The 18,421-nt window shown below is 39.4% G+C and overlaps 1 protein-coding gene across 1 annotated transcript; it reads right to left on the reverse strand.

Annotated features, from left to right (window-relative positions):
* Positions 1-796: 796 nt before the first annotated feature.
* Positions 797-17,821, reverse strand: ints7 (integrator complex subunit 7). The gene is made up of 20 exons (XM_057352292.1): positions 17,582-17,821; positions 17,267-17,396; positions 16,974-17,120; positions 16,738-16,875; positions 16,246-16,292; positions 15,965-16,164; positions 14,385-14,507; positions 11,561-11,678; positions 10,958-11,092; positions 10,754-10,851; positions 6,391-6,630; positions 6,154-6,291; positions 5,455-5,661; positions 4,674-4,868; positions 4,414-4,517; positions 3,007-3,075; positions 1,826-1,958; positions 1,620-1,718; positions 1,357-1,542; positions 797-1,239 (listed from the first exon to the last, which is right to left on the reverse strand). Exons 1-20 carry the CDS (start codon positions 17,673-17,675, stop codon positions 946-948), a joined length of 2,895 nt encoding a protein of 964 aa, XP_057208275.1. The 5' UTR covers positions 17,676-17,821; the 3' UTR covers positions 797-945.
* Between the last annotated feature and the right edge of the window lie 600 nt (positions 17,822-18,421).

The raw sequence follows: 18,421 nt of genomic DNA on the forward strand, positions 1-18,421 counted from the left end.
ACAAAACCAGTCTTAAGTAGCACGGGAACATTTTTAGTAAAAGACAAAAATACATTGTGTGGGTCAAAATGATCGATTTTTCTTTTATGCCAAAAATCATTAGGATATTAAGTAAAGATCATGTTCCATGAAGATATTTTGTAAATTTCCTACCTTAAATATATAAAAACTTTATTTTTGTGAGTGGATGGTCTGCCACAGTGCCCCTGATTAACAACTTCAAAGGCAATTTTCTCAATATTTAGATTTTTTTTGCGCTCTCAGATTCCTGAGCTTTAAACGGTTGTATCTCAGCCAGATATTGTCCTATTCTAACAACTCGTATATCTATAGAAAGTTGATTTATTCAGCTTTCAGATTATGTAAAAATCTCAATTTCGAAAAATTGACCCATAAAACTGGTTTTGTTGTCCAGGGTCACATATTTTAAAAATAAATTGTAAAAATAAAACTTTGTTAAAAAATAGATTTTCTGCCAGCTGGCGCACCAGAAATAAATTGTTATTCCCTGTAAAATTACATGTTTCCCCGTTTTTTTTGTAAATTTGCAGTCTTTTTCTCTACTTATTTCAAAAATACATCAAAATCTGTTATAAAACAGTCAAATTTATGTGGAAAATCTGTCAAATTACACAAGGATTTTGTTTTGTTTGACACCAAATTTTGTAGGTAAAATTGTTTTACTGATGAGGGCCACATTCAGCTTCATGTTAGACTATCATAAAAATGTCAAAATGATGTAGCATTACAATATTGTAGCATTTATGGATATAACTCAAGTATGTTCGAGTCGTTTGGACAAATATTTTATTAAGCAGCATACACAGTGTCAAGCTGGTATACATAGAAAAATGTTCCCAAAAAAAGTTTACCTGTTATAAAGGTAAACATGAGATATAACAAAACCTTATAAATCAGTAATAAATACAGGAAGAGAATGAGAGGTCACTGGAAGCGGGTGAGAATGTTCCTCTGAGGGCCCGACTGAGATCCAGTCTGTTGCTGCTGTTGTGACTGATGTCGCAGCTGCTGAGAATACGGATCTTCCAGAGACTTCACCGATACGGTGGTTTTAGGTCCCGTCTTCCATTCCACGCCACTGGTGTCTACAACTGACGCCTCAACAGACACGACGTGGGTGCCCAGGACGGAGAAGTTGAGAAGGAACTGTGTGCTGAAGTAATCGTTATGAGGCTCTACCTTCTGCTCGATCTCATTCGTCTTGGAATCAAGAGGAACCTAAAATCATGCATGAGAAAACATTACTACTGTTAAGATAGGAACAGACCATCAACTCATGTATGGGTTTAAATATTTAATGTTAGGACAAGAGTCAAAGGAGAAAAACATATTTACCTTAAAGTCGGGTCCTGGTTTGGTCTGTAAGGTAGAACTCACTTTAAGACACACAGCCTGAATCTTCCGGAACAATCCTGGAGACGAGCCGTGCTGGACCACTCCTTCCACCTTCAAAGTCAACTGCTGGTTGTTCTGCACTGGGATGGGCTCGTTGGGTGTTCGCGGGGATGGAGAGAGAGCAAGCTACGGCAACAAAAATATTTCAAATGTGTAAATAACACAAAAGATCTGAATGCATGAAGCGTAATGAGATGACTTACTTTAATACTGGTGGACTGGAGCTTTTGAAAGAAATATCTCTGGAATGACAGCGGTACCTTCAAAAGGGCTATGACAGCACCACAGATGCATCCAGTGTGCTTAAGACACAACCAAACAAGAAGCCAATTTCAAATGAATGTATTCGCACGTCAAAATTCAGCAATGTTGGCACGTCTGTGAGGTTGGCCATGACATTCAACATTACCTGGTAAGAGACGGGAGGGTGCTTCCTGCTCAAGTTTTCCACTTCCTCCAGGACGCGATTGAACACAGCCAGCATCTTAAGCTCATACTCGCTCTCTGCTAGAACAGAGCCATGTGTGCCAAACTCCTGAAAACTGAATGAGAGAAATTGTATGAACGGAGTGGCAAAAACACATTTGCTTCATTCTAACTCTCCTAAAATTTCTGTCATTAGTCAATGATAATCTTCCTTTACCTGCTCATATCCAGGGCTGTACGGTGCGAAATCTATGTCGCACATGCAACGAAACAAATCGGTCTGTGCTAAGAATACATTTAATAGTGCGCGCGCTATACTTCGACAAATATAGTTCGAGGACGTGAACTTCATCCACCGAGTTTATTTTACGAGCATTTCACTGTTTGAGTGAAGCTACTGTCAAACACACTGAAACTCGAGCGTCTTTGTGACGACCCGCCAAAATAAAAGTCTGCTTAACTTGAACCAGATGATAAAATAATTCACTTGTATACTTATAAACTGTAGTAAACACGATAGTATACTTTAATATTTAATATAGTTTATTTACTACAGTATTAAATATACTATAGTACACAAGAATTTTACTGCAGTTTAATGTAGTGAATACTATAGCATACTATGGTATTTTTATGGACAAAATGCATTTACTACTGTATAGTAAAGCAGAACTCGAATTTGGGAAAAACTAAAAATTGGCCCTAATTTATCCATTTGTATAACGTTAAGGTCCTTTTTCAGTTACCTGTCTATTTATGTGATGACCTGCACTTGATAACAAACGTATACTTTGGCATGAGCTACAAAACTTTAAACCTCTGTAGCACCGGTGCTATGTGCAAAAAAAGTTAATGTACAGCCCTGCATCTAATTCATAGTTTTGTTTGATCAATCATGCTGTATTCCTATCGGCCACGTGACATGCGATGTGCTCCATTACAGGCAGTTTTACAGGTTTGGAACAAGCAAAATAAAAACTTGATTTGCTTTTTCTAAATAAAATAAAAAACCCTGTCAGTGAAACCAAAGAAACGTGCAAATCAGTTTCAGGTGAGATGTTTTTTTAACGTTAATAATAGCATTAGATTATATTATCTTTTAACTAGCTAAAATATAAGATGTAACGTTTATGAAAGAGTGCGAAAAGTGTTCTCTTATCTTACCTGGCAGTGTGTGGATCGAGTATTAAAGCCTCAATGACGTATGACACAAGCAGGCAGCTTTGCTGTTGTCTGACAAAAGTCTTAAAGAAAGTACAGCAGGAGGTATTACAACGTTTGCCAAAAAACTAACTGGGTACTACATAGTGTGAAAATTTATAATACTATAAAAACAGTTTCAATGATCGTAAAAGATGAAAATACTTCTTTAAGGAGCCAAACTGAGGGAGCTACACAATATAGGTTAGCGAGTCCAAGGTATACCATGGTGTGAAAAAGTCTAAACACTAAAATTTCCCGTAATACCGTTCCTGAGGTAGTTTTTTATGTCTCCTCAAAGACAGAATTGTTTGTGCTTAATATGTTGCTTGCTCATCTGCCCTTAATTTATTTACATTTATAAATGCATGTATGCATGCAAGCAAGCTGCAAATGTTCCAAATATTTTGTGTTGCTTAAAAATAACATATTTTTCTGTCACGATTATGAAATTTGGCTGATGATTAATTGTCTAATAAATCATTGCGATTATGACGATTAATTGTCTGTTTTAGAGCTTTGACTTTTAATTCTCATACATTTTTTATTCAGCTTTGAAACGACCATATTGTCTGAATATAAAGACGATGTTCTTTTTCTTGGAAATACATCGGAAAAAATTGGGTCATCATACTTAAGGTTTAGGCTTTTACCTGTCAACAATACAACCGCCAAATACTTGTAAATGAAGTAAATTGATCAGGAGTGAATTGAAGCCACCATTAAAATGCTATCAGGCATAGAAAAGCTTCTAGTCTGTTTTTTTCTCACTTGCAAGACTACAATAAAAGTTTACTTGTGTGTTAATGAGATTTTGGTAGACTGGTTTTCACACTGAAATAATATTAAATTGTACTGCAGGTTATTTTTATGGTATATGCGTTAGTTAGTTTTTTTTTTAAGTGATTGTGTTGTGGTGGTACATTTTACAAGTATTACCATGCTTTAGTTACAATATATACACTAAAATATGCAGATGCACTACAGCTCCCCCTAGTGTCTTCTATAGAGATCTGCAATAATTGCCATGATCTGAAACCATCGCGATGAGAGGATTATTTAATAACCGTGACAGCCCTAGTGTTTAAAGGGGAAAAAGTGTTTTTTACAAGCTGCGATCGCAACGTACTGCGAAACCGTGATATTGTTTGCGTAAGGCTATTATATCGCAAAGATCTCATACCGTCCCATGCCTACATAGCACGCTCATTAAAGATAATATTTACCTTTCATCTTCACCCTGATTGACTAAAACATTTCCATCATGGTCGATGATCCAACATTTTCAATAATTTAACAACAAGACCAGTTCAGAGCAGACCTGTGAAACACAAGCCCGCTGTTGTTCTTGCACACAGAATGAAAGGATACAGTTCAACGTTACGGAGGGTGGCGTGGTCCGCATCAAATGAAGACTGATACAGGTCGGCATAGCGAGCCGCCAGACCTCTAAACTCATCCATGGATAATTTCATCTGAGCAAAAAAATAGAAATCATACAAAATCATACACTCAACACAGCAAATTTTCTGAAAAAGAACTGTTTACAGACACGTTTAAGCACTTTTACTGAGAACTGCCAACAAAGCATGCCTAAAGAGACAGATGTACTGATGTGCATGTCTGAGCACCTGCGCTGAAATGCGACCGCAGCGCTGCAGTTCGCTGCCTGATGACAGGGCGATGGTGGTGGCGATGGCAGGAGGCGGGCTGGTCTTCAGACTGTTACAGGTGCAGATGAGTTGAGACAGAGCCTGAAGAGTGTCTATACGCAGCTTCACAAACTCACACTGAAAGGTCAGAGGACTGAGCGGAGTGCTGGCTGCCTGTAGTCAGTCACAAAAAAATAAGATTTCTTTGATATAGAAATGGACAAATGCATAAAATAAAATGAAAACCAGTTACAGTCAATATTCAGTCAATACTTGGGTAGCTGACAAATATACCTTTGTGTCCTATTATTATAGTCCTGTTATTAATGTATTACTTTGTATTATTTACATTCATTTAGCCTATAATTTAAAATAGCATAAGAGAGATTTATCTTCGTTGCTAGTTGTTTTCTAAACTTTTGCTGTCACACCACAGGACACATTTACATATTTATTTGTCAACTACCCACTTTTAGTTCAGAAAATAGTAATGCTAATATCACCAAATTCATGTGACCATGATGTGTACACAGCCTTCTCTTCGCTTACGATTTCAATACATGAAAACAAAGAAAGAAATTGAAACCGGTTTGGACCAACCAGAAAGGGAGTAATTGATAACAGAATTTTCATGTTGGGGCGCAGTATCCCTTTAACTGCAGTTTTGGAGCTGTAGGTGGATGGTGAGTTACAGTCATCATTACTATGATGATGCGTGTTACTTATTCTGGCAAAAGGAGCACAGCTGTCAAATTCTGACCGTGAGAGACGCGATTCCCTTCTGGTGCGATTTCAGAGCCTCAGAGATGGCCGTCATGGCCGCGCTGTAATCTCCATCCGACAGGCCGCTGAGACAATGCTCCGCCTGAGAGAACTCCATCAGACTGTTCAACCAGAAGTAAAAGTGCTCGGAGGCCACACGGGTGCGAAGGCTCTGGTACAACTCCCTGGAGAAATCATGACAGCCCTGTAGACGTACACCAGATTGGAAAGCAGTGGAAATAAGCGACCATCTGACCATCCCAGCTCAGGCGATTCCATCCCCAACCAAGAGAAAAGACGGACTACTTGTCACATTAATGCTAAACAGTATTTACAATACTTAGTATTTAATGCTCAACTTTTTGCCCGTAAAGCTGCTTTGGAACAATGCACATTGTGAAAAGCGCCATATAAATAAAATTCAATTGAATTGAAATAAGCCGTCTTGTATTCTGCACATGGGCAAAAGTTTTATATTTGCTAAAAATATAATGACGTCTATATTCATGCCTTTTCTAAACAATTGATGTACATCATACCCAACCGTAACATTATACAAAGGCCTACTGTAATGCAAATAAAGCTTTTTTCTTCATTCGACAGGACGTGTTTTTACAAAGCTGCACATTTCTTTCAAAACCCAGGAGTCTATGACAACTCAATAGAGGTTCATTCATTCCCGTCACGGAAATCTTACCATGCGGGACGCTTGTCTGGCGATGCGGTACACGGTCCAACCATTGGCCACATTCTCCAACTGCTGTCTAATGACCGTCTTAACCTCCGCTGAGAGCGATGCCTGACTGGCCACAAACAAAACTGTTGCCAAAGAAACCTGGAGGACAAAATGACCAGATGAAGAACAAATAACTTGAAAGCCCTTTTTGTTGTATATTAATTGTTCGTCATCTAATAATGTGTAAGAATTGCGTACCAGAAGCTCCTGCTGTTTCTCCGAGGTCCTGTGACTGGCCACGCTGAAGAGGTCCAGCAGATTTCCCAGCATTCCCTCTGCCAACACCGGCTGCTGTGTCGCTATGGCAGCCAGGGCCTGACACACGAGCACCCGCGCGGAGTCGCACGCGCAGTGCAGCTGACCCAACAGCAGCTCGACCGAGCTCTTACTCAGATGTGGACAGCTCTTCAGCATCTTCACCAGAGACGTGAGGGCCGTCTGATGCATAAAGATTTTACAGTTGAATGTGCATGCAAACAATACCGTTAAGAGCTTCTCTCATCAAACTTTTGATCTGAAGGCATATGAATTTTTGTGAACAAAAATATAATTGTCCGAACATATTCGTTTTCTTTTTATTACAAAACTAAAATTTGATGGAATTGAATGTTTTTGAAATGGATGACTTGGACTGAATAATAAAGAAAAGCAGCCAATAATAGCCCAGAAAGATGTGAACTTGGAGGCCATTCACATTTCGCGTCTAAAACCGCGAGCCACGCCGCTTTCTTCCGCTGCATTCTGAAAAGTTGAAATATTTTCATCTCCATGCGCTCCAACGCACCTAGAAAAAGGAGCGTGCGTGTCACGACCGCGACGCTCTCTATTTGAGCACGGTTGTCACGCGTCTACATTTAAAATAACTACATTTAAAGGGATCATAGGCGTGAATACGTGTTTTTCTGTGTCTTAATAAGTTGCCCATGCATGTATTAGACACGTAAAATTGCAAATATTAAAGTGTTGGAACAAAAGAGTCATTCTATGTAAAAGCGAATGTTCACCCAGACCTGCCTGAAACGCCTCGTGTAACCACACCCCCACAAATCTACGTCAGTTCGTGGTATGATTCGAGTAAGACCGCCCAAATGTATACGCAAGTAAGGTGGGCGTACCTGTCAGTACAATTGAAGAGGAACCTGATGTTCCAAATATGGTAAGAGGCGTTACATTTCCATCACACGCTTGCAGTATTCCACCAATCCCTACGCACTGGTTCAGTGTTTCCCATTCATTGACCGCCATAGACTATTTTGTTCCGCCACACTCTTAAAACGAGCCGAATTGTTTTTCTTACAACAACATAACTATTTGTAACGTTGAATTCTGCACCGCTGTTTCGTTGTTGTGCCATTGTTCACGGCTAAAAATGCGTCCCCCTCTCTGTTGCTTCAGCGCAATGTGCGCAGCACACACACACACACACACATACTGTACATACTAACGCACGCTCGCTCGCTACTGTTTCAGCTTTCGCGGTTGAAACGCAGACACGTGAACTGGCCAGGATTTAAGACGTCGCCAAGCCATACTGAATACAACATCGTTTGAGGGAAGTAAAATCTAATGTTTCAGTATTCACTGCAGTTATCCACAGTACAAGCATGATTTTATCAGTGTACGACAGAGCAAACAGAGCAAAACAGAGCAAATCCTACCTGTCACATAAATGCTAAATTTACAATACTTGGTATTTAATGCTAAACTTTTATTACATTACAGCAGTTTGAAGTTATGGCTGCACTCAGTGACTTTGATTGGAGGTAGCTGGGTGGGTGTTGTGGGGAGTGGGGGGGCTTGTTGGTTGTGGTTCGGGGCGTTTCATTTGTTGGGACTGTGTGGATCTGGTCTGGTTGGTCTTGTTTTGTGGTCGATGTCGGACAACAGAGGAATAAAGTTAATTATGCCATTACTACTTTTCCCTGGTTGTTCCTCTGTTGTCTGTTGTTGATCGCGGAATGTGACCGGGTTGGACCTGCACGGTTTCGGCGGGTGGGGCTTCCTGGGTCGCGGCTCGTGGGCTCTCCCTGTTCTTCGTGGACGTTGCTCGGTGGCTTGGTCGGGGTCACTGAGTGCAGCCATGACACGTCAGAGGAGATCTGGCCCTCCCGGCTGAGCCTGGTTTCTCCCGAGGTTTTTTTTTCTCCATTATTCAGCATTGGAGTTTGGGTTCCTCGCCACAGCAGAGCAGTGCAGTGTTGGCTTGCTCACCGGGAGACTGCATTTATTTATTTATTTATTCATTTATTTATTAGATATTATTTATTATAATGATCTTGCTTGGTCTATAAACACCATGCACTGTGCTGTGTTTTACCTTTCTGTGTTTTTCTTATTTGCTCCTGTAAAGCTGCTTTGGAACAATGCACATTGTGAAAAGCGCTATATAAATAAAATTGAATTGAATTGAATTGAAACAGATAGCATTACCTCATGGCGTTAACATCATTATGTTCAGCTTCAGCATCATATTATTTCCAGCTAAAATAGCAGTCTGCATATAGGGACATTTGACATGCACCATTTCTGTCGTTTAAAATGAGCAGCGCGTCTACACAACGGAGCTGTACGCAGCACGTGCACCCATGACATTTATAATGATTATCTTTTGGTGCTATATCTCTAATATCCGTCCTTATTTAGCGCCAAAAGCACTTCGTTTAACCTTTTCCAAATCGCCAAAATAGTTCCGTTTTGTTTTTAATGGCAAATTATTCATGTTTCGTTTCATTTCGATATTAAGTTAATTTAGAAAAATGTTTGTAGTATTTTTTTGTTTGTGGCTCATGTGCAGAACGCATAGTTTGATAGCCAAATGTGCTGGAGCACGAATTTGAATTAATGATGTGAATGACACAACTGTTAAAAGAGTTTAGAATAAATAAACAGTTAAAAAGTTATATTTCGTTTCGTTTCTTTATTAGGTTAGAAAACTGTTTTGAGTATATTTGTTTGTTGCTCAGGCACAGAACGTAGTTTGATTGCCAACCGCCAATTTGAATGATTTGAATGCATGATGGGCATGAGTCTGCTTAAATTCCTCCTTTAGCTTCGGCTGTCGCCGTAAGAAAAATAAATGATACGGGGGCGCGCCACACACGATTACATGCTGCCCTGTGTGTCACCGTGTCCAAAACTTGTCAATATATTTGGTTTGTCGGACATCAAGCAGCGCTGCTCAGACCGATAGGCGTGTATCGCAGGAGAAAGCGTCTGTCATTAATTGCTCTCGTGTTAGGTCTACGCAACTCGCGCATAAAGTTGAAAACACAATAAATCACAAACTTAACATTACTCTGTTGTGCTGAGAGAGTGTGCGCTTTTCTTACGGGTTAACTCTAAACAGTTGCCGCATCATAATAATGTATGAATGCTCTGGTCCGGACAGTAAAGTGATAGGCCTACTGCCATGCGGGGGAGTGGGACAATGGCACTGTGAAAAAGGCCTGATGCCCGGCCTGCGTTTTAATATATGGTAATATATAAATTAGTTCAACTGTTAAACACTTTTTTGCTTCATTTTTTGATGGCTCATGCTCTACATGTTTTTGACTTTTTTTGTTTGTGAACGCTCATTTTACCATGTGTTATCCCCATTTATATCTATGGTGCCAATGATTAAATTACTACTATAGCTATTGTATTCTTATAGATTGAGTCACTTAATTGTGCTCTTAAAATGCACCAGATTGCAGCATTTACCTTTAAAATATGCTAAATTTTCTTACGGGGGAGCATGCAAATCTGTGCGTTTCAAAGAGGCGGGGCAAAGAGGAGATACAAACATGCACGATATGTGGAAGATACAGTGTTTTTGAACCTTAAAGGGCTATCTGACTTCTTTACAATGATAAACGTACGGTCTTCTCATGCTTTACATGGTCAACGAGTTGGGCGTATTACGTAGTATTTCTATGCTCGATACACTCCCCCAGCGATCGTACAGGTTTCGGAAAGTTGTTTTCGAACATATAAAACTGTTTCGTAACAATTTTTCTTCGTCCCTTATTGGACAATTCTCCCGGAAAAGCACGCGGCACGCCCACGCGGCAGCAAGGAGAGCAGGAGAAGGAGCATGCGCAGACGTCACTTTCACTTGTGTGCAGGAGAGAGAGAGCATACATTTGCGAAGTTCAGGTGTTTGTTTGTTCACTGCATTTGGGTGATGAATGTTATATAAACGGTGGATATAACGCTGGATTTGGAGGTGGTTTGAAACTGATATATGGAGCCGTCCCAGCGCTAAAGATGCCGGACATGAACCTCATGCGGTGAGTGAAACTGATGTCTGTGTTTTGTTGGCAATGGGTGCGCACGTGCTTTAGTTCAGCCTACCCCTCCCCCCCGCACGCGCCGTATGCTTCCGGAAATAATCGTACAGCTGTATCTATCTTTTATAAATGTGATCAAACTAAATACTCTTCGAAGATACAAAGTATGCAATACTACTCTATAGGCAAAGTCCCTTTAAGCCATTTTAACCAAACCTTATTTTACTACCCAAATCGGATTTAAAAACTGTGAAGTCAAGGGAAGCACATGGGTGTCATTTGAAACTCACCTTTAATGTGTCCTGTGCGTTCTGACTGTCATCTTGACTACAGAGCAAAATGAGAGACTCCACCCCCGTGACTGTCTCTTGCTCCAGCTGAATGACCTCTAAAGCAAATCGGTTAAAAACAAGATATTTACTGTTCCAAAATTCTCTCGGACCTATTCTGTGAAGAACGCAATACACAGAATGTTTGATCAGGAGGCCACCAACCTTTCTCCGGACAGGAAACAGCGATACTGGTCAACACTATGATTCCATGTGCCGCCACTGCCAGGTTACTATGGTAACAGCACTCCTGGGCGAGCTTTACCAGGTCAGTTTGGCGGGGCGCCGGGGACGACTCACCTAAAGAGACGTCAGTTTGACGTCAGACAGACTGGATTAAACTTAATCAAATCATTTGCATTTCTCATGTAGACGGTTTCATAGGACGCGGCGCGCGCCTGGACTGCAGTTAACTTCCGGTCTGTGTTTGGCTAGTGTCTAATAATATATCTATTTATATTTTATTTTATTTATGTTAATGTTCATTTATATTATTATTTTATCGTATAATAATTGTATTAAATAAACTATTTGTTGAAATTTGTTGTATGCTCATTTTATTAAACAATGTTATTGAACATGTAGCGGTTGAGCTTGGTCTAAATTCAAAATATTGGAGAGACAAGTTAAGCCAAGTAACGGTTCATCTGCTTGTTTTCAGAAATAATCTACAGGCGCTCTATTGCACTGAATGCGTACCGGAAGTAAAGGGCAGTCCACCAATGCGAGCATGCACAGTAACGTTTGTCTACAGATCTGGAATTGTACCTGTATTCGGGTTGAAGTATTGTTTAATAGCAATGGTGCCAGACAGTGTGGATAGAACAGACAGCATGCCCAGTTTCAGACTGTTGTACGGTGTGTTGAGAGCGCACTCACACAGCACCTGCAAACACACAACAACACAGAAAAGCACATAACCAATAAATCTGAAACGTATATATACTGTATATATAAAAGATAAAGTACAAGAGTCTATTGTGAATATAGTCACAGAGAAAAGCCATGGCTGGGCACAGAATGACGTTAAAGGAGGAGTTCACTTTAAGATTAAAATGTCATGCTAATTCACTCACCTACATGTCATACAAGCCATCCGTGTGTTTATTTCTTCTGTCGAAAACGCATTGAGGCTTTTGAGGAAAGCGTTCCAGGGTTCTTCTCCATATAATGCACTTAAACGGGGGGCTGTTGGTTTCATCGCAGCTTCAAAAGGCTCTGCGCGACACCAGCTGATGAGTAAGGGTGTTGTCTAGCGAAACGATTGGACATTTTCCAAGAAAACTAAAAAAATTATATAATTCTATTTTTTATACTTTAAACATCTATGGCTTGCCCTGCCTAGGAGTGCCTCCATGTAACACGACTTCAGGTACTCTGTTATCACGTTGAAAAGGTCACGCGTGTTTACGAGTGTGGAGAAAGGAGAGCGTTGACACATAAAGATACGTTATATGTCTTTGTGCAAGATAATTGTTTAAAATAGTCAGTTGGTGTGTATATCAGGGATGTTTAAATCTTTCTAAATCTACGTAAGCGCAGAGGTGGGTAGTAACGCGTGACATTTACTTCGTTACATTTACTTGAGTAACATTTTGGAAAATATGTACTTTTTAAGTAAAATTAAAAGTGTGTACTTTTACTCTTACTTGAGTAAATTTCTAATAGAAAATCTGTACTTTTACTTCGTTACATAACTTACATTGCGTGACGTTCCTTCGTTCCTTCATTTTAAAATATGCTTTTTAAAACGCGTTGTTTATTTCAAGGTTGTCGTCTCTTTTTACGGGCATTCCCGAGTGATCGATTCTTTTGAGTCGATTCTTTTGAAAGCATTAATTGAACAATGGGCAAAACCACTTGAATAGGCTAATGAATCAGTTCAAATGATTTGTTCAGTTCGCAGCACGATCTGAATCATCTGAAGCAGGATTACTCACTCCTCGTAGCGCGAAACTTAAGAACACGCAGAACACAAAGAGCGTTGAATGAAGTGGATATTAATCTATATCTATACAATCAAAACTGAAAATGTGTCATATTGTTTGCCAGCAATGATAAATGCCCGCCATATGCGCGCACCCGCGCGACCTGTTCGTCAGACACAACATGCGCGTTACCTGTCAGACACAGAGACGTGGGCTTGCAGAAATGTACATTTGAAGAACAGAAGGAAGAAAACTTGTTGATGGGCGTGTTGTTCACTGTTTACTGTTTGTTTACAAGTAAGAGCGTTTCACAACACACACGTGACACAACACGAGAAAACATGAGCTTTGTTCAAAATTGTGTATTTCATTTAAGAGAGCACTGCAGATGTTCTATATCATCTTAGGAAATGCTCTGAGTTTAGTTCATGCTTTAGTTTGACATGGTCTAGTATTCTAAATAAGTTGTGTAAACTACATTGACATCAGGACTAGATGAAATTGACAGAAATGCTTATCTCTTCTGTGTTTGTCTATTCTTTAGTCTCTCTAGTATATTGCAAAGATATCGGTTTATGATAATTAAAAATATTGATTAAAATGTAATATTAAAATATTGGCGTTAATATTAATTTTATGTAGTAGGCCTATATAATCAGATACAAAGTAACTAAGTAACTAGCTACTTGAGTAGTTTTTTCATTGCATACTTTTTTACTTTTACTCAAGTAATTTTTAAAATAGTGACTTTTACTTTTACTTGAGTAACAATTTCTCTAGTTACTTGTACTTTTACTTGAGTAAAGATTTTGGCTACTCTACCCACCTCTGCGTAAGCGTGACCTTTCCACCGTGATTGCGTAATACGGAAGTCGTGGACGCGCATCCTGGAGGACCTCAGAGGCAGAGCAGGCCATGTATTTATGTTTAAAAAGTATATAATTTTTTCGTTTTCTTGGAAAATGTCCAATCGTTTCGCTAGACAACATCCTTATTCATCGGCTGGTGTCGCGCAGAGCCTTTTGAAGCTGCGATGAAACTGAAATTTGGACCGTAACCAACAGCCCCCCGTTTAAGTGCATTATATGGATAAGAACCCTGGAAAGCTTTCCTCATAAGCCTCAATTAGTTTTCGACAGAAGAAATAAACACACGGACGGCTTGTATGAGGTAAGTGAGTTAATTATCATGAAATTTTTATTTGAAAGTGAACTACTCCTTTTTAAATAAAATACGGCGGCACGTGGATAACTTCAAATCTCATTCCAGGGGCTTTCAAATATTGCCCCTTAAAGGAATAGTTTACCCAAAAACAAGAATTATGTCATCATTTATTTGCCCTCTTGACATTTCAAACTTTCTTTCTTCTGCAGAACACAAAAGAAGAGATTTTGAAGATTGCTGGTAACTAAAACCCGTTGGTCCCCATTCACTTCTATTGTATATACACAAAATCAATGCAAGTCAATGGGGACCAACGGGTTTCTGTTACCAACATTCTTCAAAATATCTTCTTTTGTGTTCTGCAGATGAAAGAAAGTCGTACAGGATTAGGACAATATTCAGGTCATAAGGAGGCGTGAGCGGTTCTAGCAAAGTGGTCTGTAAGTCTATGCGGAGCGCTTAGAACCAGCCGTCTCATAAACACAGCGAGTGATTCTGACCTGTATGTTCTTTCTGGTCCACAAGTGAGGAGCTTTTTTGGCTAAGAGTTTGAGGTCCTGAATGGCAAGTCTCTTCACTGCTCTTCTGGGATCTTCCTTCAAGTACTGCAGAAGCAGATGAATCTACAAATGAAAAAGAAACATTCTTGAGAAATGAGGAGTGAAGAGGACACAGCATGGCATTACATTAGCACGGATGATGTGAATGTGGTTCAAACTTTAAGGAAGTTTAACCCCTGTCATCCGTCCCTTTGTTGCACACCAAACTCTGGTACGGTTCGACTGAAATATTAACGCACGGAAGTATCAAGTAACAAATCATGGTCGTTGTGATGTAACAACAGCCTACTGGCTTTTTAAAAAGAAAAGGGGGTCAGGCCTTCAATATGTCCCACCCAAGCTTTAAAGAGATTCTGTCAACATTTACTCACCTTCGAGTTGGTCCAAATCTGTATACATTTCTTTGTTCTGATGAACACAGAGAAAGATATTTCGTAGAATGCCTGTAACCAAACAGATCTTGCCCCCCGTTGACTCCCACAGTAGGAAAAATTACTTTATCTTTTTGTTTTGTTCAGTTGAACACAAAAGACGACATTTTGAAGAATGTAGGACAGCAAACAGTTCTGAGGCACTTTTGACTACCGTTGTACTTTTTCCTACTATGGAAGTCAATGGGGGGCAAAATCTGTATAGCAATAAGCATTCTTCCAAATATCTTTCTCTGTGTTAGGGCTGTCACGATTATTAAATAATCGTCTCATCGCGATTGTTTGACCTCATCGCGATGGTTTCAGATCATCGCAATTATTGCACATCTCTATAGAAGACACTAGGGGGAGCTGTAGTGCATCTGCATATTTTAGTGTATATATTGTAACTAAAGCATGGTAATACTTGTAAAATGTACCACCACAACACAATCACTTAAAAAAAACTAAAACATATACAAATTACCTGCAGTACAATTTAATATTATTTAAGCAAATCTCAGTGTGAAAACAAGTCTACCAAAATTCCATTAACACACAAGTAAACTTTTATTGTAGTCTTGCAAGTGAGAAAAAAACAGACTAGAAGCTTTTCTATGACTGATAGCATTTTAATGGTGGCTTCAATTCACACCTGATCAATTTACTTCATTTACAAGTATTTGGTGGTTGTATTATTGACAGGTAAAAGCCTAAACCTTAAATATATGATGACCCAATTTTTTCCGATGTATTTCCAAGAAAAAAACATAGTCTTGTATTCAGAACAATATGGTCGTTTCAATCGCTGAATCAAAAATGAATGAGAATTAAATGTCAAAGCTCTAAAACAGACAATTAATCGGCATAATCGCAATGATTTATTAGACAATTAATTGTCAATCAAATTTCATAATCGTGACAGCCCTACTCTGTGTTCATCTGAACAAAGAAACTTGTGAACAACTCGAATGTGAGTAAATGATGACAGAATTTTCATTTTTGGGTGAAGTATCCCTTTAAGTCTGAAGTCCACATTTTTAACGCACAGAAACAATAGCGTCTACAACGAACTATGAAGAAAAAAACTGTGTGAACATTTGGTCTGACCTGCTCGGGGATATCGACCAGTGAGGATGTGGCCAGCTGTGTGAAGGTGTGTAGAGTGACGATGAGCATGGCTGTGGACGGGTAAGAGGACACCAGCTCCTGTAGTAACTCTCTACTGCAGGAGGCCAGACCGGCATCATGATGCATGTGCTGAAGCATCGGAATCAACTTGAGCTTCAGCTCCACTGGAGTGTCCAGACCTTCATTCCAACACACACGGAGCAGATCAGGCACGGATCACGTCATTCATGCAAAAACATTGTCTGAATGATGTCACATACCTTGAATCATCTCGCTAATCTTGTTGCAAATTCCTGCGGCGAAATCTCTGTAAAGAATGAAAGAGGCACAAACCATGTAGCCGTTGAAGCAAATTAAAGGGATAGTTGACCCAAAAACAAAAATTCCGTCGTCATTGACCCACCCTCGGTTTGTTCCAAACCTATATACATTTCTTTGTTCTGCTAAACACAAAGGAAGATATTTGTAAGAATGCCAGTAACCAAACAGATCTCATCCCCCATTTACTGCCATAGTGGGGAAAATAAATACCATGGGAGTCAATGTGGGATAAGAACTGTTTGCTTACTGACATTCTTCCAAATATCTTCCTTCTTTGTGTAGCAGAACAAAGAAATGTGTATAGGTTTGGAACAAACTGAGGGTGAGTCAATGACGACGGAATCCTTTTAATATACATAAGGCAAAACTTTCAAATAATGCGTTTTCTTTTTCCCTTTTTTCAGAGCATTTTTATGACGCAGCACTCTTACTTTGAGTGGGACGAGAAACTAGCAGCTGCAAAAATCGCCGCCTCTACTTCCACGTTGTCGTGGGAGTCCAGACTCTGTCGAATGCTGTGGTGGGCATTTTTCCTCTCGGGGATAATGGAGGCGAGGCTTCCCAACATTCTGTCAATATGAACAAACGCACACATGTTGTCAGGTTTGTTTTAAAAGGATGATCTTTGGCATAACCGGATTGAAATAGAGAAGTGAAGACCGTGAACCTGAGGGTTATTGCTCTGGCAACAGGATCTTTGCTATGGATGACCGAAAACACTCTTTTGACAAACTCGTCTACGTTCAGAATCTTCTCCAAGTGTTTCTCGCTCAGCTGCGTGACCTTCAGCACACAGAGCCGCAGAAAGTTGTTCCTGATGGGATGGAGTAAGGTATTGCGCACAATATCAGCCATCTATGCACAATATTAATACATGTATATAATGCGCATAATATATTTACTTATTTATTAAAGTGAAATAAGATATCAGTGACGACAGTTAGTAGTCCTGACACTTACCCAAGTCTAAAAATGTCAGCCAGTTTCAGGAAGGCAGAGTTGATGAGAATGGGAAAGGGATACTTTTGAAAGAGTTTGGGAAAGAGGACCACGGCTTCACATTGCTCCCCCAGCTTGCAAGACCGCAAACCTTTTGTTGAGGTCAAGAAAGCAATGAATAACGATTTGTGTGTAATGGCAGCAGTCATTACTATGACTAGAATATATCTAAATATCATATTATACAGAATCAAACAATTGCATCATTTAATAACAGGTGATGCATAATGCATGCATTAAACGATCAGATAAACACATAAACAAACACGCGTGCACCTTTATCCAGCTCCATCAGCGCTGAATTAGCATCGAGCTCCTGTTCGCCGTAAGCGGCCTCAGACAGGAACGAGCGCGCTGCCGAGAGCGACATTATTTTTATTACGATGCGGGCTGTAGATGATGTGAATTATGCGACACTCGGATGATAAATTCAATATGTATTTGTTAAACTGGATAGAATAAGTGCAGGAACTTTAAAGCTAGTAGCCCGGCTGATGTGATGGTCACGTGACACGCGCCATTCGGATATGACGTCGCGCTGAAATAAACTGCTAGAATAGAAAACTTTGTATTTATTTTCCTTGATCTTGTGTGTATTTTATTTTGCAATAAAAAGAAAAGGTAACAACAATAAAACAACAACAACCAATAAATAAGATTCATTACACTTGACACATTTTTCTTATTTATAAATATTACTTTGTTTATATTTGTATATTCATTTTCCCTTTTTAGTTTTATTGTTTTATGTTATGCTTGTGTATTTGGATGTGTGTACAGAAAACTTTAATGCAATGAAGGTCTTTCTGATTCTTTCTGATCTACATATTTAATTTAAAGTGTTTTTGGAAGACTTGGGAAAGTGCAAAAATGAATAGTTTCTTTGTTATTTTGTTATTGTTACTTAATCAAAACAACCCACGTGCAGTTCATTTATATTAGTTGGAATGCACAGTAAAATAAACTCCGTTTCAAAACGGAGCTATCTGTTTGAACAAATGAACTCTTCATAAAATGAAGTAATACATTTAATTAGTTTGTCCTTCATGGGCTGCAAAGCTCCCCCCGTGGAAGTTAAATGGTCACGGCAAGCACGTGTAAGCCAACAGCCAATCC

This window comes from Triplophysa rosa, linkage group LG15 (genome assembly GCF_024868665.1).
Source record: "Triplophysa rosa linkage group LG15, Trosa_1v2, whole genome shotgun sequence".
NCBI classification, from domain to species: Eukaryota; Metazoa; Chordata; class Actinopteri; order Cypriniformes; family Nemacheilidae; genus Triplophysa; species Triplophysa rosa.